The sequence below is a fragment of the Hyperolius riggenbachi genome, chromosome 9, assembly GCF_040937935.1.
Source record: "Hyperolius riggenbachi isolate aHypRig1 chromosome 9, aHypRig1.pri, whole genome shotgun sequence".
Lineage (NCBI taxonomy): Eukaryota > Metazoa > Chordata > Amphibia > Anura > Hyperoliidae > Hyperolius > Hyperolius riggenbachi.
The window spans coordinates 269,581,106-269,593,012 of NC_090654.1; the positions used below are offsets into that span (position 1 = coordinate 269,581,106).

General features: G+C 46.6%; 1 protein-coding gene across 4 annotated transcripts in view; it reads left to right on the plus strand.

The window, feature by feature from the left end:
* LOC137533257 (E3 ubiquitin-protein ligase TRIM8-like) overlaps window positions 1-9,329 on the plus strand; it is a 319,749-nt gene extending 310,420 nt beyond the window's left edge. For all 4 annotated transcript variants that reach the window (XR_011024165.1, XM_068254543.1, XM_068254542.1 and 1 more), the window contains one exon: window positions 9,204-9,329. Coding sequence is in view for 2 of the 4 variants with exons in the window: in XM_068254542.1 (XP_068110643.1) it covers window positions 9,204-9,317 (114 nt within the window). In the remaining 2 variants the exon portion in view is untranslated. The remainder of the gene's footprint in view (window positions 1-9,203) is intronic.
* The last annotated feature ends 2,578 nt before the right edge of the window (window positions 9,330-11,907 follow it).

Consider the following 11,907-nt stretch of genomic DNA (forward strand, 5'->3'; position numbering starts at 1 on the left):
GTGTACGAATTAAATTATAATGTGCTCTCGCCGGCCTCGTCAGCAGAGCAAAATAATCACATTTGTATATGAGATGCCAGCTCGCGAGGAGTTTGCCCTTATCAATGCGAACACTCCATAATTACAAAGGTCCTCCGAGAGCCTTTAATCCTGTCCACTTTCTCCATTGTCCTTCTGTCCAAAAGTATCGGTTAGACACCTTCCAAACTGCGAGCTTTTTAAGCCTTCTCTGGAGCCTGTTGGCTGTTAAAGAACTGTGAAATAATGTCACCTTTCCTCAATGGACTGGGGGCTGCATGGGCAGCAGGGTGACGTAGTGGTTAGCGCTCTCGCCTTGCAGCGCTGGTTCCTATTCAAACCAGGGCACTATCTGCATGGAGTTTGTATGTTCTCCCCGTGTCTGTATGTGTTTCCAATGGGAACTCCGGTTTCCTTCCACATCCCAAAAACATACAGATAAGTTAATTGGCTTCCCACTAGACTAAGACACATACGCTATACAATGCATACCTGGACATATGACTATGGTAGGGGTTAGACTGTAAGTCCCTCTGAGGTACAGTTAAGTGACAAGACAATGTACAGTGCTGCGGAGGATGTTGGCGCTATATCCTATATAGAGATGGCCCGAACCTCCGATTTTAGGTTCCCGAACCTCCGCAAACGTTTGCAAACTTGCGAACGTTCGTGAACCATCATACACTTCAATGGGGAGGTGAACTTTGAAAACTAGAAAAAATTATGCTGGCAACAAAAGTGATGGAAAAGATGTTTCAAGGGGTCTAACATCTGGAGGGGGGCATGGCGGAGTGGGATAGACGCCAAAAGTCCCGGGGAAAAATCTGGATTTCACGCAAAGCAGCGTTTTAAGGGCAGAAATCACATTGAATGCTAAATTGCAGGCCTAAAGTGCTTTACAACATCTTGCATGTGTATACATCTGTCAGGAAGTGTAATTCTTTCTCCCTCCTCCAGAGGAGGATCTTGTCTTCCAGGGATTTGTAGGATGGCAAAAGCACGCTCACATACATTGGCCAGGAATCGATTCCAGGTCATCTGCTTGGAGGGCAGCTATGCTCACCACTATACCACCAACACTACAGGTTGAAGCCAGCTTAGCTGGCCTGGGAAGGATGAAAATCTAGGTGGCCATGCAACCATTCCTGCTAACCTAAAGCTTACTTGTGTCTTACAACACATTGGCTTAAGACTTTACCAAATCCAATGCTCTAATATGGGGAAGCTTCTCTGTTTGCTGTTTTTTTTTTTTTTTTAAGTGTGGTGTCACAGTTCACTCATCTCTTCAACTACAAGAAAGGCCCGGAGTAGTCTTAGCTACCGTAATATCTATGTTACGGCAGGGCCCTTATTACACTTTCTCTTACAGGGCTATGGAAACCGTTTTGCCCATGTGATAAAGCGAGGTGCAAAAATGAAATCATGCCTAGCAGAGGATGGTTTTGTTCCATCAACCTCTGGGTTATGGGCCCAACACACTTCCGCTGCGCCACTCTGCAGTCTGCCTACATTTGTATACAATCTTCAAATTTAAGAAGGGAACATTAGTTGAAATAGTTACACTACAATCTATGTTACAGCAAGGCCCTAATGACACTTTCTCTTAAGGGGCTATGGCCGCCATAATTGCTACAAAAGTTAAAAAAAAGGAATAGTGGGTACAGGTCTGAAAGATATTTTTTTTAAAAAAAGTCCTTGTAGTTTTTGAGAGAATTGAAATTCAAAAAAATTACAGTTTAAAAAATTCATTTTCATTTTCTCAAAAACTACAAAGTCTTTTTGAAAAAATATTTTTTGACTTTTTTTGTACTTACTATTCTCCTTAACCCTCCTGGCGGTTTGCTAAAAAATCGCCAGGGGGCAGCAAATCTTTTTTTTTTTAATTTTTTTTTTTTTCATGTAGCGAGACAAAGTCTCGCTACATGATAGCCGCTCAGCGGCATCCCCCCAGCCCCTCCGATCGCCGCCGGCGATCGGCGATCAGGAGATCCCGTTCAAAGAACGGGATCTCCTGGAGGGCTTCCCCCGTCGCCATGGCGACGGGGCGGGATGACGTCACCGACGTCCTCGACGTCGTGACGTCAAAGGGGATTCCTATCCACCCCATAGAGCTGCCTGGCACTGATTGGCCAGGCAGCGCACGGGGTCTGGGGGGGGGCGGCTGCGGCGCGACGGATAGCGGCGGATCGGCGGGTAGCGGCGGCGATCGGGCACTGCACACAGCTAGCAAAGTGCTAGCTGCGTGCAGCAAAAAAAAAAATTATGCAAATCGGCCCAGCGGGGCCTGAGCGGTGCCTTCCGGCGGCATAGCCCGAACTCAGCTCGGGCTTACCGCCAGGAAGGAGTTATTAGGATTTTTTAATGAAAATAAGTGCTACTTACCCTGGGCTTCGTCCAGCCCCTATCTCCCAGCATGTCCCTCGCCGCAGCTCTGCCATCATCCATTCGCCGCCGCTGCCTCCCGGTCCACGGCGATGACATCAGGCCGACCTGGAGGTCAGCCTATACTGCGCCTCCCTGAGTGGCGCTGTCAATCACCGCCACGTGGACCTAAGCGTATGTACTGCGCAGGCACAGAACTACTGCGCCTGCCGGGTACGCTCCGATCCACGTGGCGGTGATTGTCAGGTCGGCCTGACGTCATCGACGGGGACCGGGAGACGCCGAACGGATGACGGCAGAGCTGCAGCGAGGGATATGCTGGGAGATTGGGGCTGGGCGAAACCCCGGGTAAGTAGCACTTATTTTCATTAAAAAAGCCTAATAACTCCTTTAACATATGTAGCAATTTGGTGGCAATAGTAAGTATGCAGGCTTTGCTATAACCACCAATGTCCGCACAAAATTCCATGAAAATTACGCAAAAATACGAATTATTACAATTACAGACTAAATTAATCACAATTTTTCCTGAAATTTCGCATTACCATTTTGCATGGTAAATGAGAATTTCAATGTTAAATTACGTCTATGTACATTTGTGCTCATCACTACCAGGGACATAACAATAAATCATGGGCCCCCCCCCCCCAGCAAAACTTTGATGCGACCCCCCATTGTTCACACCCTTTCCCTTGCCTCCACCTGTTGACCCTCCCAACCTTGGGGCCCATCTTAGGAGGGTCATAAAACAAGTGTGGACATGGTAATCTTCACACCCATAACAAGTGCAGCCACAAAACACCTGATCTGAAGGATGCACCCCTTTATCGGAGGGAGTAAAGTAGTAGTTGGGGTCCCCTTACAGCTCTGGGCCAACTTGCGGTCGCAGGGTCTGCTCCCCTGTAGTTATGCCCCTGGAGATGCTGTCAGAAGGTAAACCTGTCCTCCTTCTTGAGTGATGACAACATGCCAGTCACATTGCCAGAAGAAATACCCATGACTGTCTAACAGATATTCAATATTTCTTAGAAAAAGTGCTCAAAGGGCCATTTGGGGTGATAAGAATCATGCAGTGCGAGAGCTTCTTATCACCTGACCTCGCTCAGGGTTTACCCACAAATTCAATTGCCAGCTTCACCTGAGCGATGTCCGGTTGCAAATAATAGCTATTCACCAGAGCGATGCTCCTATGTACTGGCCGATGAGGAGCAAAAGTTTGTGCCGTGGAGCTGTCCTTCAGCACCACCACACTGCTGCCTCACTCCCCCTAGAGATCAGCCGCTGTCTACTGCTAGAGCCGCAAAACTCCCCACCACTCCCCTGACACTTGCCACTACATCCTGGCGCTGTAGCTTCCTTCTGGCTTCATCTGAACTTAGATCGCCGCTCCTCTCCTCCGCTTCTGACAGGTATCGAAGAACTCTGGAGCTCCGGCAAAGATTGTTCGTAGCTCGCACCAGGACTCCCCATTGGTCCACTGGGTGGAAAAATAAGAATTTTCCTAAGAATTCCTAGGAGGATTTTCACTGGTCCTCCTAGTGGACCAATGGGGAGTCCCCGTGGGAGCTATGAACAATCTGGGGCTCCAGAGTTCCCTATTGCCAGTCAGAAGTGGAGGAGAGCAGTGGTGATGGTCTTAATGGGTCTGTCAGATCAGCTGAAGCTGGTGTGGCGGAGTGACAGGGAGCGACCGTACCGGGGAGTTTCTCTAGGAGAAATGTACATCTTATTTATATTTGCTTCTGTAAAGTGCAGTTTTTCGTGATCATGTTTCTTTAAAGACAGCAAGATATGTCATGAGGAAACCATTCTCAATTTCAGACAGCCATCATAATGAATAAAAAAATTAAGACGTTTCACTTAAAACTGATGCAGTGCTAAAAGACTCCCGTCATTAAGGGTCTAATCAAAGTTAGCACATTTTATAATCACTGTCATCTCGAATTACTGGAGACAGATGAATGTGAAAAAATATAGTTTTAGCAAAGTAAAGAGTACATTCAAAGCATTCCCAATGTGCACAAAAGTACTAACCCAACAGAGCAGCAAGACGTTTTATCATTTTTTTGACCCTAGATCAAGTATGCTGTGACTCCCCTTTCTTGTGCAGCAGCGCCTCTCCCATTCCATGTGCAGCCCCTTCTTCCATGTATAACATCCATGTACTGCAGCCCCTCCCATTCCATGTGCAGCCCCCTCTTCCATGTGTAACATCCATGTACTGTAGCCCCTCCCATTCCATGTGCAGTCCCCTCCTCCATGTGTATCATCCATGTACTGCAGCCCTTCCCATTCCATGTGCAGCCCCCCTCTTCCATGTGTAACATCCATGTACAGCAGCCCCTCCCATTCCATGTGCAGCCCCCTCTTCCATGTGTAACATCCATGTACAGCAGCCTCCTCCCATTCCATGTGCAGCCCCCTTTCCATGTGTAATATCCATGTACAGCACCTTCCATTCCATGTGCAGCCTCTTCTTCCATGTGTAACATCCATGTACTGCAGCCCCCTCCCATGCCATGTGCAGCCCCTTCTTCCATGTGTAACATCCCTGTACAGCAGCCCCTCCCATTCCATGTGCAACCACCTCTTTGATGCGTATCGTCCATGTACAGTAGCCCCTCCTCATTCTATGTGTAGCCCCTCCTCCATGTGTATCATCTATGTACAGAACCCCCCCCCCCTGCTCCCATTCTATGTGCAGCCCCCTCTTCCATGTGTATCATCCATGTACAGCACCCCCCCACCTCCCATTCTATGTGCAGCCCCCTGTTCCATGTGTATTGTCCATGTACCGCATCCCCCCTCCTCCCATTCTATGTGCAGCCCCCTCTCCCATGTGTAACATCCATATACTGCAGCCCCTTTCTTTCATGAACAGCTCCCTTGGACATGATTTTCCCTTTTTCATCTTTTGCTCCCCATTTCCAGGCTTCTCTTTCATATGTAATAACCCCTCTTACATGTCCATGTGCCCCATTGGCTTGCAGCCGACCAAAGCCCTGGCCAGGCTAACCACTCATTGACACTTCGGGGGAGATCGGGTAGCAGTGTACCCACTAGGGGCGTTCCTAGGATCTGAGATGATCTGGGGCACCACTACACCACCAACCCCTCCCCTCCTCCCCCCCCCCCCCCCTGCCATAGTGCAGGGGGCATACCTGATAAATGGACACACGCCGCTCTCCTCAGGGTGCACGCTGCCCATACTGGAGGTTTGTCCCGAGCTGACCATGTGGCTACTCAGGTTGGTATAAACCTCTAATACAGGCAGCAGGTGCACCATGCAGGGAGGATAGAAGAAATGCAGTCAGGCAGCTTGAGGTATGTCTGCCTCCTGGCTAGCTGCACTGTAATTTGCTGACTGTCTCTGGGGTCTACCTAAATGCTTAGGAAGGAGGAGGAGACAATCAGGGCACCCTCGGCAGTGGATCAGGGCACAAGCCCCGAACCTTTATGTCTAATGACGCCACTGGTACACATGATAGATTTTCTGCACACCAATCGCCTCAGTTTAGCAGCTTCATGTACAACGTTTAAGGGTGTATGGTGAACAAAAGCATGTCTATAGAGGGTGGGGGAGGGCAGAGGTGTAACTAGAGGGGAGCGGCAACTGCGAACAAAGGGGGCCCAGAGCTGTGGGGGGCCCCCAACTACTAACCTTCGCTCAATACCGGGAACTATTCTTCAGATCAGATGTTTTTGTGGCTACACTTGTCAGTTCATGATGGCCATACTTGTTTTATGACCCTTGTGAGATGGGCCCCAAGGCAGTCAAGGGCACCATGGCCAGGCAAGGGAAGTGAACATTGGGAGGCCCCATCAAGTTTCGCTGGGGGGCCCCATAAGTTGTAGTTGTGCCTCTGGGGAAGGGACGAGAGAAAGAGATTCCCCGATTCTGGGACCTGCTGTTTTGGCAGCAATGCAAGCTGGAGTTTGGTGTCAGACAACAATAGTTGGATCTAATTAAAAGTATGATGTGTGCTACAGTAGCACAACATTGACATCCCTCCATTGTAGTAGGACAACTCAGAGGGGAAAGTAGGGAACACCCGACTCAGAAATCCCAAACACTCGGCCACCAAACTAGGAATGGGTGGGTGGAAAAACTCTGCCAGCTTCAACCCGGGAGAACTGGAGAAGTGATGTAAGTTCACTCCTCCCTTTCACTTCCTAGCTCTAGAACTTCCTCTTACCCTCCATTCCGCCAATCCCTGACCTAACCTATACCAGTTGTCACCCTTCCCCAAGACTTAACCCTTAAGCTACCTCCCCTAAACACTGACCAGGGCTGCATAAGCCCTCACATAGAGGTCCATGAGTAGCCTGCAGAATGGCCTGGGGCATTGCCAGACACTTAAAACACACAAACACTAGTGTACATGACAGGTGGGGACCCTGAGCTCTGACACCACTTGGGACCCCCAAACCCACATGCAACACCAAAGGGAGGAACGCAGGTGAGCCCTGGAGCTGCCACCACCAGGGAATTTACTCACACTACCCCCTCAAGCTTTGCCAATTGTGGGTGAATTCCCTGGTGGTTGCAGCTCCTGGGCTCACCCCATTAGGTGTTGCATGCGGGTTTGGGGGTCCCGAGTGGTGGCAGAGCTCACTCCCCCCACCTGTCATGTGCACCAGTGTTTTGTTTTGTTTTTAAAACTTTTGCAGCTCCTTATGTAGTTTAGTTAGGGTGGGGGTTGTGAGAGGAATACCTGCACGAGGTGCCCCCTGCTGGTCACGTAATCTAGCTCCTGCTTGATTTGGTATTGCAGACTAGGTATGAGTTATTTGCACCTTTTTATTGGATAACTGCAGACCTATATAAACGGCAGAGCGCTGACTGGGAGTGAGCAGCATTTGTCCCTCTTGTATTTGGCCTTACTAGACACTTATAGCAACCTGGAACAGAAGTTGGTTGCAGAAATGTAATTGTGTAAGTTGCAACGTGTGTCGCTCCCTGGAGATTTTAAACTGGGTTATGTGTTTGCATGTGTTCCCTAGAATAGTAGACAGTGCCTCAGCATGAAATGTGGTATAGGTAGAGTAGGGACCATTTCTACAGAGGAAACCTCAATACTGGTGAAAGGGTTTAGTATGGAATGCTGTTGCATGCGACTCAATTCTGCGAAATCCGATTTTCTGATAACCAATTTCTGCATAATAACAAATAATGTAATGTTTTTAAACAATTGTAAAAATTAAAAAATGCAGGTTTTTTTGTGGCTACATAGACATCCGTTTGGTAACTGCAACTGCGATAAACGTCTGCATTCTCTGACTGGCCTAATACGTCTGAAACCTTCTTATTGGCCTCAAGTGACAGCAGTAATACGATTTCCGCTAAAAAATTCTGTATTCTCTGATTGGTCTGAGTTCTTATGAGTTCTGTGATTGACCTAACAGTTCTAAGTCATGGTAATGCGGTATTTGTGCGAAATTCCTTTTTTTCACATATCGCCGCGGTAAGCTCACAAATCGTCATTCTTCTGAAATTTTCCAACCCTCCTTAAACTGTAACTGTCGGGCATAAAATCAAAAATCAATTCTTTATTTTTATCTGGTAAACAAGTAATACGGATGCTAACCAGGCAATCCAAAAGTTAAAATCTCTATTACTTTTCTTGTTAATAAATGATCATTCCCCAGTTTACCTGACTCTTATTTTGTACGTTGCCGAACAAAGGAAGTTGCAGGGCATGCTGGGTTGTCTTTTTTTGCTTTTGTACATTAGTTAAAGTGGACCCAAATTAAAAATACAAGATTTCAGAAATAAAATCTATTTTCTAAATTATAATAATAAATAGCAACCTTTTCTAGCTGCATGAGGACAAATATAAAATATTTTACATTTATTGGAGGAACCCCTCCCTTCCTTTCATATTGCCGGGATTTTTCCGGCAAACTGGTGGAGGAGATAAACAAAAACAGAACACAGGCTGCTACTGATGATGTCAGAGGGGAGGTGATCTCAGCTTGTGTGAGATTTCACATAGACGACGCCCCTGTGAGGGAGGGTAGGTGATGACAAACACACCCATGATCTAAAACCTCCTACTAATCTCAGAAGTAATGGCTGCCACCTGTATAACCCTAGTTATGGAAAGAGAAGGGTGAAAAGCATGCACTGAAATGCTCATAGGCTTAAAGGAGTGTTTATTTATCTTTGTATGTGTCAGAGTGGTGCAACTAAATATTTTGAATTAAAAAAATGTTTGGTTTGGGTCGGCTTTAAGTCTGAGGGGAAATAAAGAAGCAAAAAAAGACAACCCAGCATGCCCTGCAACTTCCTTTGTGCGGCAACGTACCAAATAAGAGTCAGGTAAACTGGGGAATGATCATTTATAAACAAGAAAAGTAATAGTGATTTTAACTTTTGGATTGCCTGATTAGCATCCTTATTACTTGTTTACCAGATAAAAATAAAGAATTGATTTTTGATTTTATGCCCGACAGTTACACTTTAAGTGAGTATGTGATAATAAACTGAACCCATCTAGCATGGACCGGTATCCAATAATAACAGTTTTTTCTTTCTGCGTTAATCAATTATTTAATGAATTTCTATAATGTTTTTGAAAGTGAAACTTTTTTTTTTTACTCATTTCCATTGGAATAAAACCAGTCATTGTCTCGCGCCTTTGTTCGGTGATACATCGCAGCAACAGAACAGGGTCACTTTATTCTGAGCTCTGAATAAATTCTGATTCGCACTTGCCGTTGCCGTGTAGGTGTATTTCTCTTCTTTTACCTCCGTCTTTACATAGATTTTTTTATTTCTCTTTTATCTCCCTGTTTTTCAGGTGACAAGGTTAAGCGCAACACGGAATGCGAAAGAACACGCTGTACACATTGTTCAACAATTGACTCCACCGGAATTCAGTGCAAAACAGCTTCTGTGTATCATAAAATATTAGTGCGCAATGACATCAGCGGCATTCATGTATCATTATTCCAGTATAACATGAGAAGATAACTTCTGCTCCTTACTTCGGAAATCAGAGTTTGTTTATGACAAATATTGAATGATGAATTTATGCCGTATCCATCCTAAGTCGCTGAGTGTGGACGTGTAATCTCGGCTTTTGACAACTTGGCGCTGTTGATCTCGCCCCCGCTGCTGTCAACACATTGCAGAACAGTGTGAATGTCAGGAAAGCTAGCGATCCATTTAGCTGCTACCCTACCCATAATCCCCCTAAAAGTACTAATACCCCTTCACGTTCTGACAAACCCCCGAAAATGGTATCAGACAAAATCTGGAGCTCCTGGACAAATCCAGCGCCCCATTGACTTCAATAGAAATTATGGGGAAGCCATCTCCAAAGCGAGAATTCTGGGGCCCAGCGGTGCCCAATATTTATCTTTTTTGAGGGTTTTTTAAATCGCTTTTTGTGGGGGGGTTGGGTGCCCAACCGCACCCAACAATTTTGTTTAATGCAGTGTTTCTTTCCCCCTGTTTTTGTGGAGAGGGGCATAAGGAACAGGCGTCAGGAAGGGGTTTTGTGTAAGGGAGGCACTTAAGGGTTAGGCGTCATGAGGGGGTTTGTGTGCGTGTGTGTGTGTGGGGGGGGGCAGTGAAGGGTTAGGCATCCGGGGGGGTGTTTGTACGGTGGAGGAGTTAAGGGTTAGGCGTCAGGTGGGGGTTTGTGTGGTGGGGAGGGGCTGTGAAGGGTTCGGCATTAGGGAGGAGGGTTCTGTATGAAAGTAGGATTAGGTTTAGCTGTAGTAGGATATTAGTAACATTTACCGATATTTATTTACCAAAAATTAACACTGTAAATAGTAGAATATTGGTAAGTTTACCGATATTCTACCATCAGCAGTTTTCCTGTGCTTAATTTTGCCTTGTGCCTGTTTTTTGCGTACGCCCCCAAAACACTCTATTACAGTATGTCCTTAAAAAACAGTAAATTCCAGGGCTGGTCCTCAAACTAGAGTAGATTCCAGGGCTGGTTCTAGCTACAAAAGGGTCCCAGGGCAAAAGTAACATAGCGGGTCCCTCTGACTCCTCCCCCTGCAACGAATTCACCCCCAAGGGCCACAAAGCCGGCTACTAAAGTAAAACATTTTCATTTCAGAGTGTTTCTGTTTTTTTTTTAGGAGGATTTGATTTAATGTTTTTTAATGTTTCATCAAATTGTCTTATGTTTTTTTTAAAAAAGTAAGCTTGACATAAGTTCCCTTATACAGTATAATCTCATTATAGTAAACTCTGATATAGTAAACCTTCGGGTATAGTAAAGTAAGTGTCCAGGTCCCATTATAAGTACATGGGAGTAATGTTTGGTATAGTAAACCCTGATATAATACAACTTCTGTTATGGTAAACCTGTTTTTTAGCCCCTTCGGTATTCTGCATCTGGCTATAGTGGAATGTGGGCGGGGCATGCGTCATACGTTAGCCAGGGACCCATGAACCATGGTCGGTAGGCAGGCTGGCAGCCACTAGTAGCCTGCTCGCTATCTGCTTACTACTCTGGGTCTGTGGGGATTACCTCAAAAGCACCAGCTGGTGAGTCCTATGCTTCCCGTGTAAGCTGCTGCCTGATTACTGAGGGGATTGCCTATCCTCTGTGACTTGCTTGTGCATGGCTGCAACCCTACAGTATCATCCAGGGTGTAAAGAAATGTGGGCAGAGGAGCGCACTATCAGTACTGTACCTGCATTAACTGTTAAGACCTATGCTTCCCGTGCAAGCTTTTGTGTGATTATTGGATGCATATCCATGCATATTGAGCACTGTGCATTTTTATCTATCCTAACAGGGCCGGTTCAGTTTGTTTGTCACAGACTCACAGCCAGCCAGTGTGCTATTGTGTCTCGCTGCAGCATGTCATGTGAGAACATTAAAAGAAGCAGAGTAAATTGTCGGGTGCTGAACGATCATTCCAAATGGGGGGGGGCATCCTCACAAGTTTGCCTCGGGCAGCAAAAAGTCTAGAACCGGCCGCCCTGTAATATAGATGCTGTCTGTGCGTGTTTGCTGAAGCATTGGAAAGAAAAAAATGACTCCCAATTATTGACTGAATTAAAGCGGTATTGTCACTAGTGATGGGCCGAACCGTTCGCCTGGCGAACCCTTCTGGGCCTCTTACTACTTCCGGGTCGCAATGACCCGGAGTAGTACGCCTGCGCTGCCCAGCGGAGCGCGTCCTAGATCGCGCTCCTGTTGCCGGGCACTCTGCGCATGAGCGTGACGTCGTTCATGACGTCACGCACATGCGCAGAAAGTGCCCGGCAACAGGAGTGCGATCTAGGACGCGGTCCGCTGGGCAGTGCAGGCGTACTACTTCGGGTCATTGCGACCCGGAAGTAGTAAGAGGCCCAGGGAATAAGAGATGTTCGCTGGCGAACGGTTCGGGAACCGTTCGCCTCATCTCTAATTGTCACCATAAAAATCAAATTTCAACAGCAACTGGTCTGAGTGTATTAAGTGATAAAGATGCTAATCCTGCATTAAAAACTTTTTCTGCTGTTATGGTTTGGAGTTATCACATACTTGA